Source organism: Orycteropus afer, unplaced genomic scaffold (assembly GCF_000298275.1).
Source record: "Orycteropus afer afer isolate SDZICR_OR568_19922 unplaced genomic scaffold, OryAfe1.0 scaffold00104, whole genome shotgun sequence".
NCBI classification, from domain to species: Eukaryota; Metazoa; Chordata; class Mammalia; order Tubulidentata; family Orycteropodidae; genus Orycteropus; species Orycteropus afer.
The window spans coordinates 9,860,931-9,882,887 of record NW_006921691.1 but is presented as its reverse complement, the minus strand read 5'-3'; the positions used below and the strand labels follow the sequence as shown (position 1 = coordinate 9,882,887).

Here is a 21,957-nt window from a genome sequence, read left to right as displayed (position 1 = left end):
AACTAAATTTGAACTTCTTAAAATTTATCTTTGTTGTATCTTCCTTGTTTTGTGGATTGCCTGCTCATGTTCTTGGCCTCACCCCTTTAGTTTTTGGTGGGAGAGTGTTGTTTCTGATTTTTATGATCAAATGCCCTATGTTTTCCTTAGAACTTTAGTTTCTTAATTATTGTTTACAGTTAATCTTTTAAGCCACTGGAAATTTATTCTGACATGTGATATGTGTAGTGAGCTTATGTTTTCTTGCCTAAATGGCTGAACACTTGTAAGGATTTGGCTTATTAAATAATCCTTCTTCCACTTTTTTGAAATAATAGCTTTCTCATACATTAAATCCTTGGCTCTGTTTCCAGTACTTTTCATTCTTTTCTGTTGTTTGAGTTGTTCCTGCGCTAGTAAACATAGTCTTAATTACTGTAACCTCATGCGATATATTAATGTCTATTACCATTATAAAATGAAGGAGCATAAATTTGCAAAACTGAAAGCCATGGTTTTAATGCTCTTAGATGCAGATTTCTGGAAAAGATTCAGAGCTTACTCTTCTAAATCAAGAACATTATGTATTTGTTTTAAAACACCACTTTAGTACGGTTTAAAAAAATTCTGCTTAAAAAATCACAGAGAACAGGACCAACCTGTTTTCATGTATGCTTGTTAAAGCCTCATTATCCTAATTGTGCTCTTAGAGTCTTCATCAAGATTAAAGGCAGGAGTGAAAAGGGCAGGAGGCCATGGAATTGCTGGAATTGGGACAATGATTCCAGGGTTTGGTACAAGTTAAGGATTCTGTATCCCTCTTCACTCCTGCCAGCCTTCCTTACCATTTGCATGTGAGTATTAATGTCTCCAGAACTGTGGCCTTCACTGACTTACCATAGCATTCTGATTCTGGAGGTTGAAAAGTTCGTGCTGATACATAGCAGCCGCAAAGGGATAAACAGCCGGTAGCTGGGCTTCAGGTTTCTTCAGAGCAAGCAGAGTCTTCTCAGGGTCGCCTTCCCTAATCACAGCATTGATGTGGTCCACGGCAGCTTGTCCTGAGGGTGGGGATTAACACTCCATGAGAACGTCAGCTTTTTCTACCACCACCTGACCCAACCAGCCCATCTTCCCAAGGATCGAAACCTAAGCACACTCACTTTCCATGAACTCTGGGACACTGCAGATGCAGGGTAGGCAAAGCCTTCGAAATGTTAGCTTAGGAATGCAAAGTCTGTCCAATCCTAGAATAAGTCCCTACCACAAGCACCTCAGTCCTGAGATCATTCCTGCCTAGCATGACTTGCCCATGAAAGCCTTCCTTTCAGGACCAGCTCTGGTCCCACCTCTTCCCTGAAGCCTTCATGATTGCTCCAGTCTGTGTCAACTACACACCTTCTGAATTCCCATGATATTTAGAGCTGGGTTATGCAGCTCCAGCAAGCATTGTTCTCTAACGCCCCTCGTGGGTCAGACTCGCCTCCCCAGTGAGACTCTATGCTCCGTGAAGACTGGAAATAAGCTTTGCCCTGCTACAATCTTCCATCTACCTCAGCACCAAGGTTAACCCACAGCAGTCATGCTGATAGTTTGCTGATGAGCTGTCCATATTACTTATTTCTCAGAACATTCTCCCTCAACTTGTGTTCTATGAAATATTACTCTTGAGAAAAAAATGATTTCAGATTTTTTTAAATATAACAAATTTCATATCATTAAATGATTCTGTGTTAATACATTTGTTATTTTTATTGCGTGTTGTTGAGTCAAGCTCCACTCCTGGCAACACTACAGGACAGAGTAGAACTGCCCACAGGGTTTATAAGGTTTCCTAAGCTGAAATTTTTACAGGAGCAGATTGCTAGGTCTTCTTGTCCTGCAGAGCAGCTGGTGGGTTCTAACTGCCAACTTTCTGGTTAGCAGCCAAAAGCATAACCATTGTGCTTCCAAGGTTTCTACTAATACTTTTAAATCTTTCCCCGAAAGCCTGACCACAGAAACACCTTTATAATAAAATCTTCTATTATGTGACACACCATAAATGTGATCTCTTTCCCAGTTGTAATCAGTGTTCAACAGATTACAAAGAACCTGAATTTTAGCAACTAAACTGAGGTTCTTGAGAGAGCAGATTTAGTTAGGTTTCAGACCTCAGAAATGGAATAACTGGCCAAGTGGAACAATGAATGATGAACTCTGCCAACAGGGAACAGCAAACCAGACAGAACCAGAAGAATGTTGCCCTATAAATAAGGCCTTGGGGTAGGAGGAGTAACACAGACCCATAGATTTTTAGAGCTTTTCAAGGGTTAGTCTGTCTGCCTGGTACATGACCAGACTACAGCTAAGATCAGTCTAACCTCTTCCTCACAGAAGACAATTTATCTTCTCTTAATACATTCAAAAGAAGCTTCCCTCAATATTCTTTTCCACTAAGAGACATCATTCAATAGCAGGAAATATTTATGACTAACAGAATCCTTCATGCCATCCCCCTAAAAAACTTAACACTTAATTTAAAGGACCCTAAGAACCCCAAAACTCCTTTTCTATCATTAGAATTAGTGGCAAACTAAACAATTCCAGAAAGGAAGGTCAGTTGTTGGTTGTGGTATTCATGGCTCTGGTAAAATTATCCAAGGCCTTCCAGCTGTGTCTGAGTTCTCTGCATAGGACGTAGCTTCACAATTGATAACTCTATTATATGAGTTTCTACAGCTGAATGGTAAAAATATCAGAAAAATCACATCTTTAGTTAAAAAAAAAAAAAAAACACAAACTCTTAACTCTTACTAAACCATTTCTTCCAAAAAATAAGACAAGCTTGTCCACTCTTTTATACTCTGCATTTAACAAAATTTCCAATCTTGGTCTTAAAAGAATATATCAGGTAATGAATGAAATGATTGTGTCAAAACCAAGTTAAATATTACAGTTCAAACAAAGCCAAAGCTTCTAACAACGGGGCCACTGACATTGCTAACCAAAGCTGTTACTTATGTCATTACGCTGGCAGCAAGTAATGTAGATGTCTCAACATTTTAATAACATATGCGGTTGAGGAAAAGCTTGTGCAAGGAGTTATACTCAGATATTTTAAAGCTGGCAATCAACTCACGGTTATGTCACTGACTAAAACACACTTTAAAGGGGTTTTCTTCAAGACTACTTTCAGTTCTACCAGACTATAAATTTTCAGATGGGGAGAGATCAAACACTTCAGGATAATCCTGCCCTATGCATGAAAACTATCAAACATTGTAATGTCCTTCATCAGCTTCAGCTGGTTATGCCATTACTGTAAATCACTTGATTCCTTGTACTTAAAAATAGGAAGAGAAAAAAAAAAAAGTATAGCCACTATGCCAATTTGGCATTAGCTCTGTGGTCAGGAAATTATGAAAAGTATGAAAACATTTATAGAAGGCAGTTTATCTACCATGAAAAAGAAATCTGCTTTAGTGTTTATAAACTCTTCAAAAATAAAGGATGGTAAATGGCTATGGAAGCATTTCCTCACTAGGCTGATGAGCCTCCCATGCTCAATGGAAATATTAATTTCTTCCTGTAATTCATTTCTGTCAAGCATTAATGCAATTCTCAGGTTTCAAATACAGCAGATGGAGAAACTTGGATTTATGCTTCATGCATCAATGTCAACACGTTAAAGATTTAATGGGGATAAAAGAATAGGAACATGTGCCCAGAAATGTGAAGGTGTTGCCTTTAGAAAAAACAGTCAAGCCATGACGCTCCATAATTGTGCACACATGTGTATGTGGTAAATTCTCAAACACGTTCAGTTGTTAACTCCTAGATATTTACATCCAACCTGCTTTGGGCTTCCTTGATTACTATTTGAACCATTCAGCATATGTCTCTACCAGCAACTTAGGAGTAGACTTCTGAGTACCACCTACAGATGTGTGTTTATTTGAAAGAATTAAGAGCAACAAAGACCCTTCAAGATGGCAAAAACTCATCTGTTGTTGTTGTTGCTATTTGCCATCGAGTCGGACCCGACTCAGAGTGACCCCTCCTTGGGTTTCCGAGGTGGTATCACTATGGAAGTAGATTGCCCAACCTTCCTTCCGAGGAGTGGCTGGTGGGTATGAACTGCCAGCCTTTGGGTTAGCAATCAACTGCCTTAGGCACTACGCTACCAGGGCTCCCAAAAATCATCTAGGTGGCTAAATAGAGGACAAGGTTTAGAAGTGTGGTAATAAATTTGGAGAAGGTTCACATACTTTATTAATGGGAAAAATGGTTGTTCATTAGTTTTTTGTCAGATTGACCAGGAGGAAATAATCAAATAATATTCCTTATTTCCTCTTCAAGTGCTCAGTAGTAATAAATTCTATTAAGGGGGTGGGGGTGGGGGTAGGGAAACTAATGAAAAAGCTAATGTATCTAAACCTGCATGTAATTATTTTAGTTAACATGAGTTTTTCTGTTCTTTACAGTCACACAACTGAACTATGTATCAAGAAAAATTTAACTGTATGACTGACGGCAAACATTGATCTATGGGTGGATAGATGGGTGACAGGCTGAATGATAAAGTATGTCTATGCAGGAGGGAGTGTGCCTATGACCATGCATAGGGTTGGCAGACAATGTTTCTACAAATATATTTGTACATTTTATAAGAATTTCTAGGTATATACTAGAGCTGACAAGGGACAAGGTTGTAGTCACTTCTTGTCCACAGCCAGCTACCCACAGAGAGCGGGTAATTGGACCTGTGGGCTTGGGACCATGGTTGCAGGGGACATAAAGCTCAATTGGCATAACATACTACACAAAAACACTGTTCCATATCCTACTTTGGTGAGTAGTGACTGGAATCTTAAAAACTTGCAAGTAGCCATCAAGATACAACAATGGGTCTCTCTTCATCCAGAGCAAAGAAGAATGAAGAAAATGAAAGACGCATGGAAACAATTAGTCCAAGCAACTGTACACCATGTGATCCTCAACTGTCAACCACTTGGAAGGGGATCTACATAGAAGATCCTGGACAGAGTGAGAGAACAATGTGGAGCAACACTCAAAATCATTAAAAAAAAAAAAAGAAAAAGAAAAAATAAAGGGACCAGGTCTGCTGGTCTGATACAGCTTGGTGAAATCCCTGAGACTATGGCCCCTAGCTGCCCATTAGGTCTGGAATTGAACCTACTCCTGTGGCCTCCAGCCAAACAAAAGACAGGCATATGAACTGAACATTTACATTAGGCAGATACACTGTTTGGAGAGATCAATCATGGGAGAACAGAGGGCTGTGTATGCACAAGGAGACAGCTTGGCGGGCAGGATGCATGGAAGGAAAGGACACAGGGAAGAGGGGAGGAAGTGGGAGGGGAGTTGTTGCATGTGGAAATGGCAGTCAATGTCATGAGACAAGTATATGTGAACTGCTGTATGGAAAATGAATTTGCTCTGTAAACTTTCACCAAATCACAATAAAAATGAGGAGGAGGAGGAGGAAGTGGAGGAGGAAGAGGAGGAGGAAGAGGAGGAAGAAGAGGAAGAAGAGGAAGAGGAAGAAGAAGAGGGAGAAAGAAGAGGAAGAAGAGGAAGAAAGAGGAAGAGGGAGAAAGAGGAAGAGGAGGAGGAAGAGGAGGAGGAGGAAGAAAAGGAGGAGGAAGAGGAGGAGGAGGAGGACGAGGAGGAGGAGAACGAGGAGGAGGAAGACAAAGACGAAGAAGACGAAAATGAAGACAAAGACGAAGAAGACGAAGACAAAGACGAAGAAGATGATGAAGACGAAGAAGACGACGAAGACGAAGACGACAAAGACGATGAAGACGACGACGAAGAAGACGACGACGAAGAAGATGACGACGAAGAAGACAAAGAAGAAGACGACGAAGAAGAAGACGAAGAAGACGAAGAAGAAGACGAAGATGAAGACGAAGAAGACGAAGACGACGATGAAGAAGACGAAGACAAAGACGAAGAAGACGAAGATGAAGACAACGAAGACGAAGAAGAAGACGAAGAAAAAGACGAAGAAGACAACGAAGAAGATGAAGACGAAGAAGATGAAGACGACGAAGATGGCGATGAAGAAGACAACGACGAAGAAGACGAAGACGAAGAAGAAGAAGAAGACGACGACGACGAAGAAGATGAAGATGAAGAAGACGAAGACGACGATGATGACGACGAAGACGACGACGAAGAAGACGAATAATAATAATAATAATAATAATAATAATAATTATTATTTAACTGTAAGATTCCAGAGGGGCTTAGGGGCATAGGACTCAAATCTTCCACATGTGGTTTTATCTTGCCTGTCAACCGTATCATTCACTTAGACAAAAGCTACACAAAGCTCTTTCACTTGCACTAAAGCAAATAATTCTTACAAACTATAGATTAGCAAATGGGAAGTGAAAAAACAAAAACAAAAACAAAAAACCAGAGATATCACAAATACCATTTACAATCCCCAACTGAATACCATCACATTATCATGAACAAGGAACTATATAATCTTTAAGTCACAATACTTTATTATATAACTTTTATGATTAACCCAAGGGAGAGGGTCAAAATATAAGATGTACTGTCCTCTGATGAAACAGGAAAGTACAATCAAATTAGCATCAAGATACTTTGAGATACTTTGCATGGACTCGGGGCTAGATTATCACTAAAGCTCAATGGCAAACTACCAAATGAAGATGGTGTGACTTCTGGTAAGATAGTGGAATAGGCAGACAAGCTCCACAGACTCATTTCAACAAAGAAAAGAGAAACCAGTTGACAGAGATACAGAAGATAATCCTGGAGCCCTGAGCTTTGAAAGGAAGTATGCAGAAGTGGATTAGGTACCGACTAGTGGCAAAACCTGAATGAAAACAGTGAGTACAGAGATGGTTGGAGCAGTGGACTGTCAGCTACTCTGACAGGACCAACAGCCTGAATATTTCCAAATGGTGTTGGAACCTGAGAATTGACCTAAAGATCAGCCTGGTCTCCAAGGGGTGCAGGGATGACTATACTGGTGGCCTATGACTAGGAAGGGAAATAGCAAGGAGGGAGAAAACCTGAGCAATGGACTTTTGGCTGTACAGAGGGTGAAGCCATTTTTATTATTTACACACAGTGGCCATTTTGGATATTTAAAGTGACTGAGGGTGCAACCAGTTTGAAGGTTTATAAGTGGCAGCCATTTTGGATATTTAAAGTGACCGAGGGTGCAGCCATTTTGAATGTTTACAAGCGACAGCCATTTTGGATATTTAAGTGACAGTGGGTGCAGCCATTTTGAATGTTCATGAATAGTGGCCATTTTGGATTTTAAAGTGATAGCATTCTCATTCAGATTCCAGGGACCTAAGAATAGGCTCCATTTGCCAAGGGCAGCAGGGACATATGGGAGACAGACAATGGTAAAGGAGACAGGCGGTGAATGTATAACAGGTGAATAGAGGAACACAGCACAGTACCCTGCTTAACAGATAACATACAAACAAAACAAAGAAAATGAAAATCATGGGCAAATCACTCCAACATAAAATCACCAACTAAATATAAACACAAAAAAGTCCCAATGTCTCGGAGACAACAGAGCATCACAATTCACACAAAGAAGGAAGATAAAGCAGGAGAAAAAAAAGGGACCAGAATACAGACCCAAAACACAACCCTGAGGAAGACACAGCACTGGAAATCCCTGATAAGGAATTCAAAAAAATTATATTTAGGTACCTTCAATGAATTGAGAAATAGATCAAGGGACACACTGAAAAAATGGAGGAAAACAGAGAAAACCGTAGAACAATTTTGAAAGACAATACAAGAACAAAATGACAAATAAATGAAAAATTAGAAATGATACAAAACCTACACAAAGAAATCTAGAAGATTATTAATACTAAATTTTCAGAAATAGATAACTCACTGAATGAGCAAAGGAGTAAAATTGAATCAATGGAAGACAGAATTAGTGAGATCAAAGGCAAATACCTCAATACTTCTTTGGAAAGGGAACAATCAGAAAAAAAGATCAAAACAAAATGAAGAAAGCCTAAGGTTCATGTGGACTACCATCAAAAGGAATAACGTACATGTAATCAGAATTCCAGAACAGGAAGAGACAAATAAAACTGCAGAAAAAATTGTCAAAGATTTGTTAGAAGAGAATTTTCCTGGTATGATGAAAGATGAGAATATATCCATTCAAGAAGTCCAACGGACCCCAAACAGGATAGACCCCAAAAGAAAATCACCAAGACATATCATCAAACTCACCAAAACCGAAGACAAAGAAGAATCCTAAAAGTAGCACAGGAAAAATGAAAAGTTACCTACAAGGGGCAACCAATAAGACTAAACTTGGATCTCAGCAGAAACCATGCAGGCAAGAAGAATGGATGGTATATATAATACCCTGAAAGAGAAAAATTTCCAACCAAGAACTATATACCCAGCAAAATTGTCCCTGGAACATGAGGGTGAAATTAGGACATTTCCAGATAAGCAGAAATTAAGGAAATTTGTTAAAGTCAGACCAACCTTATAAGAGATGCTAAAGGGAGTCCTTTGGACAGAGAAGCAACAACAGCAAACAACAACTGATCATTAACACACATGATGACATAAACCAGAAACCAACCCAGTTATAGAAGTGTCCAAAGTAAATAAGCCTACAACACTGTAAACAGGGAACCAGAGACATCAACTGACAAATGAAGACCAAAAAGAGGGAAAAAACTGTTTAGTTACAGAACTTCTGAATGGTAAGGAAGTCAAGACAGCTACAAGATAGAATGGACTGTTCTAAACTTGGGAAGCAACTATAAATCACAGGGTAACCTCAAAGAAAAATGATAAACCTTCACATTAAAATAAAAAAGAGGACCAGTACAAATATTTAGCAAATACTAAAACAATAGCAACAAAGGAAGTGATAACATGATTCATAAACAAAACAAGCTCAGCACAAAAAATTATATGGAACAAAGAAATCAACACCACAAAAAAGCACATAACCAAATGACAGTAACAAATTCATATTTGTTGATAATTACATATCTGACAAGGGACTTATCTCTAAAATTTATAGAAAAGTCCAACACACCAACAACAAAAAGATTAATAATCCAATTAAAAAATGGGCAGAAGACATGAATAGACACTTCACCAAAGAGGATATTCAGGCAGCCAGCAAATACATGAAGAAATGCTCATGATCATTAGCCATCAGATAGATGCAAATCAAAACAACAAGATATACCATCTCACCCCAGCACTAATGGCAAAGTTCAACAAGACAGAAAATAACAAATGCTGGCAAAGATGTGGAGAGACTGGAACTCTCATACACTGCTCGTGGGACTGTCAAATGATACAACCACTGTGGAAAACAGTATGGCAATTCCTTAAAAAGCTGCAATTAGAAATACCGTTTGACCCAGCAATCCCATTACCAGGTATATATCCTAAAGAAGTGAGAGCCATGACAAGAACAGATATATGCACACCCATGTTCATTGCAGCACTATTTACAATAGCAAAAAGATGGAAACGACCTACGTGGACATCAACAGAAGAATGGATAACCAAACTGTCGTATATACACACAATGGAATACTATACAACCCTAAAGAATAATGTAGAATCTGCAAAACACCGCATAACATGGATGAACTTGGAGGACACTGTGCTGAGTGAAAGAAGTCAATCACAGATGGACAAACATAGTATTAGTTCATTATTGTAAAAAGTCAAGGATGTATGGAAAGAAACCTTCTTTGTTGGTTACCAGGGGTGGGAGGGGAAGGGAAGGGAGGGAACACTGCACACACACATACAAAAAAAAGGACTGACCCATGTCACTTTAGTTTTGTGTATTTCACTGTACATAAATTATATTTCAATAAAATGCACTTGGAAAAGAAAAAAAAAAAAACTATCAAATGATGCACCATAGGTTAGAGCAATACTGACATTTATACAACTTTTTTTTATCATGAAAGGCAGCTTTTATAAGGACAGAAGTTTAGAGTTGTACTGGGGTTCTGGCAAAGCAGTTTGTATCTAGTGGAAGTATCTGTTTACCTTCATACAACCCATTACTTACTGTTGACTTCATTGATACCGCCTTGGATTTCTGCTTGCGTCAGCAGTTCTTCATATGCATCTCTTTCTTCTTCTGAAATACAGCTATTCTGCAAAACAAAGTCTTCATTGACTTCTGGAGTTAAAGCTTCCAAAGCTCGATAATAAAAACAAAAATGCGGAGTCATAAAAACCTATCACTGATTTTCATCTGAATTCAATACAAGGAATTATGAAGTGCCTGCTTTATGCAAGGCACTGGAGTTAGATATACTCTGCAAGAGTTACAAATGAACAACAAACCCAGTGACTCGCTGAAAAGAACTAAGTATCTAATGTGGAAAATGTTACTGTTTGAACATAAGGTTGGACCATTTGGTACTGCCATTTTTGTATAGATCAGAAACAGACAAATATCGACAATTTCATATGATTCAACCTAATACAATCAAGAACACAAATAATAACTACAAACAGAATAGGATAGATTCCATAGGAGAACTAGCACAAGTATTTAAAAAAGGATTCACACCCAGTTGGAAGGAAATTTTTAAAGAGATTCAACAATTGAGGGGGGATTAGAAGAAGAACGTAATGTTAAAGGCAGAGATGGGAGATAGGATGCAGAGAGCAGAATTTAGTCACAAAGGTGGGAAGGCTTGGCACTTGGTTGCAGTGTGGGGAGTACGTCCAGGGTTAGCCAAATGGATAAGGAGATTAGTTGGGTATCATGGAGGCTTTTGAAGGCTAAGCTAAAGGTCTATACTTAATTTAGTAGGCAATAGGGAATCTGAAGTTTCTGGTGGGGTGACATCAGATCTATACTTAAAAGACTAACTCTGCAGTCTCTAGTCTGAGAGCAGTTGGCCTGGAGAATGACAGGAAGCAGGGAGAGCTGTGATCAAAGTGCTGCAAGAGTCCTGGAGTCAGGCTGAAGGGCAGACTGAGGCTAGCATGGTGAGACAGAAAAGCCTAGGCAATGGATTCAAAGCAAGAGAAAATCAACAGAATGTAGCAATGGATAGCACGTAAAAACTAGATGCCATTGTATCAATCCTGACTGATGGTGACCCTACGTGTGTCAGAGAAGAACTGTGCTCCATAGGGTTTTCAATGGCTAACTTTTCAGGAGTTTGCCAGGTCTTTCTTCTAAGGACCTCTGGGTAGACTTGAACTTCCAACCTTTTCGTTAGCAGCTGAGTGCATCAACAGTTTTAACACTCAAGTACTCTCGAAAAGACATGGCTGTTCTCAGTTGCCATCAAGTTAATTTTGACTGGTGTGCAGAGCAGAACTGCTCCATAGAGTTTTCAAGGCTGTGACCTTTTGGAAGCAGATCACCAGGACTGTCTTCCAAATTGTGTCTTGGAAGGTGGGTTTGAGCTGCCAACCTTTTGGCTAGTACTTGACTGCTTAACCATTTGCACCACCTGGCATTCTAGAGGGAGCTCTGGTGGCATAGTGCCTCAGGTATTTGACTGCTAACCAGAAGGCTGGCGGTTCAAACCCACCAGCCACTCCTCAGAAGGAAGGTTGGCCAATCTACTTCTATAGTGATACTGCCTTGGAAACCCAAGGAGGGGTCACTATGAGCCGGATCAAACTTGACAGCAGTAAGTTTGGTTTAATTTTTGGGGGGATTCCAGAAAAGACATGTTGTTGTTGTTAGGTGCTACTGAGTTGGTTCCAATTCACAGCATACCTCTGTATAACAGAACAAAACACTGCCTGGTCCTGTGCCATCCTCACAGTCATTGCTATTTGACCCTGCTATTATAGCCAATGTGTCAATCCATCTCATTGAGGGTCTTCCTCTTTTACACTGACCCTCTACTTCACCAAGCATGATGTCCATGGTCCCTCCTAATAACATGTCAAAGTATGAGATGAAGTTGCACCACCCTTGCTTCTAAGGAGCATTCTAGCTGTACTTCTTCCAAGACAGATTTGTTCATTCCTCTGGCAGTCCGTGGTATATTCAATATTCTTCACCAACAACATAATCCTAAGGCATCAATTCTTTCTCAGTCTTTCTTATTAACTGTCCAGCTTTCAGATGCATATGAGGCAGCTGAAAATACTATGGCTTGGGTCAGGTGCACCTTAGTCCTCAAGGTGATATCTTTGCTTTTTAACACTTTAAAGAGGCCTTCTACAGCTCAACTGTCCAATGCAATGTGTTGTTTGATGTCTTGACTGCTGCCCCCATGGATGCTGTGGATCTAAATAAAATCCAAACCTTGATAACTTCAATATTTTCTTCATTTATAATGATGTTGCTTATTGGTCCAATTGTGAGGAGTTTTATTTTGAAGATAAAACATAGGAGGCATAAAATAAGTTCTGTGACAACGTCACAGTTGTTCCCAACCAGGGAAGTCAGGAAGGGGCACATGTGTGAGAAGAGCAATCTTCTGATGTGGTGAGTTCAGGGCCTGTGGGACCTGGGGTGACAATGTCTGTAGTAGCATTAGTACAACATTTAAGGCTGTGAGTCAGCTTGACTGGGTCATGATTCTCAGTGGTTTGGCAATTATGATGTAGTCATCCCCCATGATGAGATCTGTTATGAGCAACCAATTAGTTAAAAAGGAGTTTTCTGGGGGTATGGACTATATCTAATATATATAGATGTTCTGGCAAAGCTCTCTGCTTTTCTGCTCTATCTAGGTCTTACATCCAGCTCATCATCATCTGGCCTGCAGCTCTTTGGACTTGAGTCAGTGGCCTGCTAAAATGCTTATCAATCGGGATTCATTGGCCTCAACGGTCTGTGATCCAGCAGCCTTCCAACCTTAGATTCGCCAGTCTCTACAGCCTGTGAGCCAGCAGCTTGCCATCTGACCTGCTGATCTTGGGTTTCTCAGCCCAAGCTATGTGAGTCAGGAGAAGCCTCCAGCCTATTGTTTGACCCATGGACTTGGGACTTGCTAGCCTCTACAACCGTATGAGTCATTTCCTTGAGATAAACCTCTATGTCTGTCTATCTGTCTGCCTGTCTGCCTATCTTGCTATATATATATACACATATATGCTTGCTGAAAATGAGGATGACTCGAAGCACTTACTGATGAAAATTAAAGGCTACTGTCTGCAGTATGGATTACACCTCAATATAAAGAAAACAAAAATCCTCACAACTGGTCCAATAAATAGCTTCATGATAAATGGAAAAAAGATCGAAGTTGTCAAAGACTTCATATTACTTGGTTCTGTAATCAACACCAATGGAAGCAGTAGTCAAGACATCAGATGATGTATTGCATTCGGCAAATCTGCTGCAAAAGACCTCCTTTCAAGTGATGAAGAGCAAAGATTTCTCCTTGAAAACTGAGGTGCACCTAACCCAAGCCATGGTATTTTCAATTGCCTCTTATGCATATGAGAGCTGGCAGTGAATAAGGAAAAGTGAAGGAGAGATGATGCTTTTGAATTGTGGTGTTAGAGAAAAATGTTAAGAGTACCACGGACTTCTAAAAGGACTAACAAACCTGTCCTAGAAGAATTGCAGCCGGAATGGTCCTTGGAAGCCAGAATGGCCAGGCTTCGTCTCACTTATTTTGGTCATGTTGCCAGAAGGAACCATTCCCTGGAGCAGAATATGATGCTTGGAGGATCAACGAAGAAGCAGAAGGCACTCAACGAGATGGATAGACACAGTGGCTACAAAGACGGGCTCAGGTATAGCAAGGATCGTGAGGCTGGCATAGGACTGGGCAGTGTTTTGTTCTGCTGTGCATAGGGTCACTGTGAGTCAGAGATAACTTGACGGCACCTAACAACAACAACAGGTTTTCCTTCTCTAGAGAACTCAGTCTAAGACAATTAGTAAGCAGATTTTAGAAGGGCTGGTATAAAATGAACAGCTGATTTCTTTAAGCGGATGAGATCAATTGAGGAAGATCAGAGACAGGAGTGACTCAGTGTCTAACCTTGAAGAATTCCCTTATTTAGGGAGAGGAGGAGGAAAAAGAGACACTAAGAGACATAGAAGAAAACCATGGCAGCACAGAGCATATGCCAGGGAGCAGAGAATCTTCAGGCAGGTGGGGCAGGGTGGGGACACCTGGGTCAGAGACTGTTGAAAGCTAACAGTTGAGAAAAGACCATAGGACAAGGTGGTTGCTCTTAGTGATAGAGCTGAAACTTACATGGAAAGAGCTTAAGTAAAGAAAGGTGGTAAGGAAGTAGAAGCTGAGTCTAGACAAAGTTTTCTGTAACTAACTTGATGGGAAGGTGGTAAGAATGGAGTTAGGATCAGGAGCAGGATACCATGCCAAGAATGGATACCTTTTCCTCAAATATAAAAGACTAACTATCAGGAAAATGAGGTGGCATAGTTGGTAAGGCATTTGGCTGTTAACCAAAGGATTGGCAGTTCAAATCCACCAGATGCTCCGCAGGCAATCCACTTCCATAAAGATTTACAGCCTTGGAAACCCAATGGGGCTTGCTATGAGTTGGAATTGACTTGATGGCAGTTGTTTTTTTTTTTTTTTGGGGGGGGTAGTAGTTGCGTGCCATTGAGTCAATTCTGACTCATAGTGACCATATAAAGCAGAACTGTCTTAGGGCTTTCTTGGCTATAATCTTTATGGAAGCAGAGCACCACATATTTCTCCTAAGGAGCTGCTGTGGGTGGGGTTCAAACTGCCAGTGTTTTCAGTCAGCAGCTAAGCCCTTAACCATTGTACCACCAAGGCTTCTTTACCCTCTGCTAATAAATATAAATAGGAGCTCTGGTAGCATAGTGCCTAAGGCATTTGACTGCTAAGCAGAAGGCTGGCGGTTCAAACCCACCAGCCACTCCTTGGAAGGAAGATGGGGCAATCTAATTCCATAGGGATACTGCCTCGGCAACCCAAGGAGGCATCGCTATGAGTCGGGTCCGACTCGATAGCACATAACAACAACAACAACATACTTTCTGTTAAGTAGTACGTTTGTGACATGATCTTCAACCCTCCCAACTCATAATTTTCATTATAAAAGGAAGATTAATTTCCTTATATAGTGCATGCACTTCTTTTACATTTCATCCAAACCAGGCGCCTATGGCTACAGAGACCAGAGTCCTTTCTAAAGCAGTCAACTTAAAAATACCCCTTTTCATATTAAAGCTTTTGCAAACTAGTAACAACTATATTTATTACTTAGAATACATTAAATACCTTTAGTTTTGCATTTTCCCCTTTTCTCTTTTTGGCTTCCCAGAGTTCTTTCTGATATTCTTGCGCAAGGTTGTCATCCACTAAAGTTAAAACTGCATTTGGGTTTCTTAGCGTTACAATGGTCTGCTCTGCTATTCCTTTCTCAATAGCTTCATTAATGGCTATAACTGCAGCGTGCACTAAAACGTAAAGAGGCAAAAGGGATTTTTATCAGCAAAAGGCAAATCTGACAGTTGCACTGACTCTGTGTAAACTCAAGTGGTTTTACTTTCTTCCTTGGTTTCCAGTAAGCATGCCTCAGACATACTGTGGAGTACCTCTCTGGACACCCTCTCGACATGTGTCTTCTATTTTTGTTTTCAGCATCTGTTAAGTAATCCCTGTTAATTTATTCAGCTTGCATCAAAAGCCTAACATAAATCAAGCACTCTGCCAACCACTGGAGTTTGAAGATATGTTCTTGCTCTCTTGTTAGGGAGATACTTGTACCAAGAGATACTTGTGATTTAGCCTGTAACACTAAAAGACCTCAAATAATGTATACTAGCACTAAAATTTTTTTTTTAAATAATATTTTATTGTGCCCATTAAAATTTAAGGACACCAAAAGTAAAGAAATATTTTGGAGAATAGCACTATTCCCAGAACATCGTAATTCACATTGCACAAGAGATCTCTCAAGTCCACAATTAATTATTTGGTATATTGAGATATCCTCAAATTAACTATCTAAGATGCATATAATAAAAGCTTTCAGGGTGCTTAAAATATCTTCTAGATATCTAATTCCATGTAACTAAAATCAACAGTTAAAGTCTAAGTCAATCTCAAGTTAACAACAAGTTAGGATTTTAAACAAGACTTACAAGCAGCTTCATCCACGGACAGTTCATTAGCCAGAATGCCACCTATTTTGCTGAAAGATGGCATCTGGATTCCATATTTATCAAGTTCCTTTCTCATATTACTGATTTCCTCCTCTGAAAGAATAATACAAATATCAAAGAAAGTCACAGATGGAGGTGGAGGCAGGAATGAATATATTCATATCCAGAAACGTGTTCATCACAAGGTAGGGCTGTTCTAACCAAGAGCCTTAAGAGAAAACCAACTTTAGTTTCTCATTTCACAAATGAAGGGGGAAAAGGGAATTCAGCTAAGTACAAGTAAGATAAATATGTTTTCTTTTTTAAATACAGAGGAAGAAAGATGAATATATCAAAAGTAAACAAACGTAACTGGTAAATTTTCTTAATGAGATAGTAAAATATAATAAATATATAGATAATGAGTAGTACCTGTGAAGTCTACTTTGCCCAACAAGTCTTGGATCTGGGGTGCTATTCCTAGTTTGAACAGATATAAACTGAAAGACAAAACACAAAATTATCAAACTTTATCATCATCAAAGGTTTTTGTTTGTCTGTTTTTGTTTTTTAAATGAAGGACCTAAGAGATCATTGTATCTCAACCATTCGTTTCATAGGTGAGGAAACTGAGTCCTAAGGTAACACAACCCCTGCAGAGCCTGGTCTAGAACTCCTAAGTCCCGGAGATTGGTCTCCTATGGCACACAGTCCTTCTAGGGAGTTGACTAGCTCTCCATTATCCACTTGTAGGGAGAACAAGAAACATAGCTAATACAAAAAGGCAGGTAATCTAAACGGTAATTATGTCTTTGGATATTCTTTATATGACTCTAATTCTATTGCAAGTATAGCTTGAATACTTTTCTTCCCCTCAATATTCCTCCAAATACTATATACCCCTTGGGAAAACATTTGTTTTACACTTTTTGAAACAACAGAATGACAAGATTACTATCGGTGGATGGGTACATCAAGGATAAACTATGAAGTAGGCAAATTGCCAAGTGGAAGATAGAAATTTAATTGTATAGAGCAAAACAAAAAATCCCTTAGGCAGTAAAGATGGCAGGCATTACCTATCCGTAACCTGACAAAATGAGGGCTGCCAGCTAAATTCTACCAGAGAAGATGAAAATCTATAGTTAAGTGGCTTTTTCTACTGAATCACTAAGCCATAGTTTCTATCCCATATTTATCCTTGTCTCCCCAGCCTAGTCCCCAATATTAATCCTACAGACCAATTTACAAAATTCTGTATTTACATTATTATCAATTTTGAACTGAAGTTTAGAATTTGTGAGATTTTAATTAGAAATTAGAAATCACTCAGTAGTGTTTATGGCACAGCGTCTCTGGGTAGTGAAAACGGTCAAGCGCTTGTCAGTGACCAGGAGGGCTGGAGGTTTGAGTCCACCCAGAGGGACTTCAGAAGAAAGGCTTGATGATCTATTTCTAAAAAACCGGACACTGAAAAGCCACAGAGCATAGTTCTACTTGGACACACATGGGGAGCCATGAGTGGGACTGACTTGACAGCAGGCACTGATGATATGTGAGAAAATGAACTGAATGATTTTGATGGTTGGAAATCTTTCACTTCACGTGTTGAGGTGACATGACCTGAGTACTTGATAAAATAAATAAAATCTCACTGTTATGTTATGTGCCGTCGAGTCAAACCCGCCTCATAGCGACCCCTCCTTGCGTTTTCGGGGGCAGGATTCTTTCGGAAGTTGGGTTGCCCAACCTTCCTTCCGAGGAGTGGCTGGTGGGTTTGAACCGCCAGCCGTCTGGTTAGCAGGCAAGTGTCTTAGCCACTATGCTACCAGAGCTCCTACTAAAACACATTAAAAGAGTTTAAGATCCAGCCTTCTTACTGCTATTAAAATAAACCCTTAGAATGTATAATCAGTTAATGTAAATAGTATGCCATCAGTTTCCTTGATTTCTGGGGGAGGGCAATTAATCAAAGGTAATATGTAACCTGAAAAATCAGAAACACACACACACACACACACACACACAAAGCAGAAGTGGTTAAAAAAATTACACAGAAAATTACCACCCTGAATTAAACACTAAGTATTTTTATATAACTCTTCTTAATTTTATTTCTGATATATCTATTCTATAAACCTACTTAGTGTTCTATAACACAAGTGTACTACAACTTACTTAACCAGCTGCTCAGCAATTAGATGTTGTTGTTGTTATGTGCCGGCGAGTCGGACCCGACTCATAGCGACCCCTCCTTGGGTTTTCGAGGGAGTATCACTACGGAAGTAGATTGCTCAACCTTCCTTCCGAGGAGTGGCTGGTGGCTTTGAACCGCCAGCCTCCTGGTTAGCAGTCAAGTGCTTTAGCCACTATGCTACCAGAGCTCCCTCGATTAGATGGTCACCAGTTATTCACTGTTGCAAATTATACTACAGTGAATCTATTTATATACAGACCCACACATATACCTAAAAACAAACTGCCAGATTTTAGGGATATACCCACTGTGTAGTTAAGGTTATATGTCAATTTGGCTGGGCCTGGTTTTGAGTGGCTGGGCAGCTGGTCATAGTTATTCCCCATGATGAGACTGGCAATCACCTCCAAGGTGGAATCTGTCACAAGCAGCTGAGTAGCTGCCTCAGGGATGTGGACTTCTTCCACTATGTAAGGAGAAGCATTGAGAAAGGTCTCTGCAGCTTTTTGGACATTTGGACCTGCATGCAGTCGAGTCTTCATTTAGCAGCCTGCCATGTTTCCTGCTGATCTTGGGACTGTCTGTGGACTTGAACTAGTGGCCTGCTGTGTTGTTTGGTAATACTGGGACTGTGCCATTTTATTTGTCTACCTTGGGCTTGTCAGCTTCAGTAGCCAGGGGCTGCCTAAGTGAAGAGACACCTGTAGCTTCAGGGGGCTGGAAGCAAGAGGCAGAGCTGAAGCCCAAGGTTGAGGGGCTTTCACCCAGGCCCTAGAGCTGACACTTTGAACTCAAACTTCTAGCCTCCAACACTTTAAGAAAATAAACTCCCGTTTGTTAAAGTCACCCATTTGTGGTATTGCCTCTTAGAACAGCACTAGGAAGTAATCAAAACACCCACAATGAGGGCTTTCAGTACACAATGTCAAATTGTATTCCTAGTTATCTAGTGCTGTTTTTACAGAAACACCACATTTGGATGGCTTTAACTAACAGAAATTATTAAATTACATTATGACATAATTAAGAGTCATCATGGCCAAGCCAGGTTGACACATTTTTTGGGGGACACAATTCAATCTATTCCACTCTTTAGTCCCCAAAATTCATGTCTTTGCCATGTACAAAACATTTTCACCCCATCATATCATCCCAAAGTCTTAAATTGACACCAAATCCAAATTCTACCCTGGGGCAAAAATTCCTCACCTGTGAATGTAGAATACAAGTTACTTGCCTCCAAAGTACAATGAAAGCAATAGGCCCAAGGTAGACATTTCCATTATAAAAGGGAGCAGTTAGAGGGAAAGAAGGAACTGGCACCAAGCAAGTCAAAAACCTAGCAGAACTAATTAAGTACTCTGTTCTCCCAGGCCAGCTGGGCAATAGTCCTGCCCTCCAGACTCTGGGTTTTAGCCATGCTCTCTGAATTCTGGGTGGAGGTACCTTGGCCCTACGCCTCAGTTCTGCCTCCCAGACCTACTGGGACTGCAAGTTTGCTCCCTCAGCTTTGGGTGGCCCCACTCACCTAGTCCAACTGAGTGGTTACCCAACCCTCTCAACCCCTGCTCCCTGGAAGGACCCATTCTTCTGCCCTTTGGGCATGGCGACCCTGCCTCCTCAGCTTTGGGCAGTTGCTCTGGCCCTATCTCTCTAGCATTTGTGAATGGCAGCCCCATACTTCAGACCCAAGTTGGTAAAGATCTGACTCTTTGAAACTTAGGAAGCCATAGCCCCACCCTTTGAGATGCCAGTGGTTGTGGTCCTACTCTTTCGAGACTGAGGCAGCTCTGCTTCTTGTGTTGTCTCTTCAGATCCTGCTTTTGTGGCCACATGGCCCCTAAGGCCTTTTAGGCCTGCCTGGCCTCTGCCTTGCTTGGGAAAGTGTTATAAAGCTCTCTAGCTCTACTGCTAAGTGTCCGGAGGCACCCCACTCCACCAGTGAGCCATGGCCTGAAGACACTCAGCTCTCTCACTCTGTGGGTCAGAAAGCCTAGCTCCACCAACAAGTGACCCAAAGCACCCCACACCACCAGGAAGCCTCTTGCCTCAAACCACTGAGCTTTCTCACTCCATCATTTAGCTCCTGTACTATTTTGTGCTGGTCTGGTTTTACTGCTGCCATTTCTCTGTTGCTGCTTCTCACCTCACCTTCTGTACCATCTCTGATGTTGCAGCTCATTTCCTTCTGAGCCCTCACTAGGATTGCCTTTGTCATCCATAATTCCACCAACAATCTCTTCAAGTCAATCTAGGGTTTTAGTATTCCAAAAACCAAACTCACTGGCATTGAGTTGATTTCTACTCATAGTGACCCTCATTGGATTTCCAAGGCTGTAAATCTTCATGGAAGGAGACTGTCCTATCTTTCTTCAACAGAGCAGCTGGTGGTTTCAAACCACTGACATTTTAACAGTCAAATGCCTTAACCACTATACCACCAGAGCTCCTTGCTTTTACTATTAGGCACCTTAAAATTCTTGCAGTCTCTCCTCCTTATTCAATTCCAAAACTGCTTCCATACTTTAGGTGTTTGATAGAGCAGCACCCTACTCCTACTACCAAATTCTGTCTTATTTATCTAGTGCTGCTATAATAGAAATATCATGAGTGGATGGCTTTAACAAACAGAAATTTATTCTCTCATAGTTTAGGAGGATAAAAGTCTGAATTCAGGCTGACAGCTCTAGGGAAAGGGTTTCTCTTTCTGTTAGCTCTGGGGGAAGGCCCTTGTCTCCTTTCAACATCTGAGGGTCTGACGCTCCTTGGAGATATACATGTCCTGACATCAATCTTCCCCTGGATCTAGAAGGTCTCAAGGGGTGGAGCTGCATCCAAAGGACATGCTCTGCTCCTGGCTCTTTTCTCTCAATGGTACTGAGTGAGGTCTCTCTTCCCTCACTTCTCTCTCATTTTGTCTCTTTTAAGATAAAAGGTGATGCAGGCCACATCCCAAGGAAACTCCCCTTATGTTGGATGAGGGCCACAACCTGAGTAAGGGTGCTGTATCCCACCTTAATTCCCTTACAAACTGATTGGCTAATCACATCAGATCACATCACTACCTAACTGCCAAACCACTGAGAATCATGGCCCTGCCAAGCTAACACATAATTTTGGAGGGACACAATTCAATCCAAGACAGAGACTGTATATTCTTTGTAAGTAAAGAATTAACAAAATCCTCTTCTCTTCTGGATGAGAATTAGTTAATTTTCTTGCTCTTTTCCCTTAGGATTCTGAAAAAGGTCTACTGTCAACTGTATTATTAAGCAACATTGCTTAGGAGAAAAATAATGACTGATAAACTGCATAACTGGAAAAAATTATAAATACTTAATAGACACCATATCTTAGGGTTTTCCCAGTTCAGTGACATTGTAATTGGTATAGTCTTGGTTCTCTAGTGCTTCTGTAACAGAAATACCACAAGCAGATGGCTTTAACTAACAGGAATTTATTATCTTAGAGTGTCTGCTTTAGGCACTGGGTGGTGGAGGCTCAACCATGGGCTTCAGCTCTGCCTCTTATTCCAGGCTCACTGTTGTTGTTGTTATGTGCCATCGAGTCAGACCTGACTCACAGCGACCCCTCCTTGGGTTTCTGAGGCAGTATCATAGTGGCTAAGGCACTTGCCTGCTAACCAGACGTCTGGTGGTTCAAACCC

The 21,957-nt window shown here is 40.6% G+C and overlaps 1 protein-coding gene across 1 annotated transcript in view; it reads right to left on the bottom strand.

Moving 5' to 3' along the window:
* The window catches only part of IQGAP2 (IQ motif containing GTPase activating protein 2), a 439,708-nt gene that overhangs the window by 169,971 nt on the left and 247,780 nt on the right, over nucleotides 1-21,957 (bottom strand). Inside the window, exons 5-9 of the mRNA XM_042781321.1 lie at nucleotides 16,526-16,593; nucleotides 16,094-16,207; nucleotides 15,228-15,406; nucleotides 10,079-10,166; nucleotides 877-1,040 (exon numbers count right to left, since the gene is read on the bottom strand). Coding sequence (XP_042637255.1) covers nucleotides 877-1,040; nucleotides 10,079-10,166; nucleotides 15,228-15,406; nucleotides 16,094-16,207; nucleotides 16,526-16,593 — 613 coding nt within the window. The remainder of the gene's footprint in view (nucleotides 1-876; nucleotides 1,041-10,078; nucleotides 10,167-15,227; nucleotides 15,407-16,093; nucleotides 16,208-16,525; nucleotides 16,594-21,957) is intronic.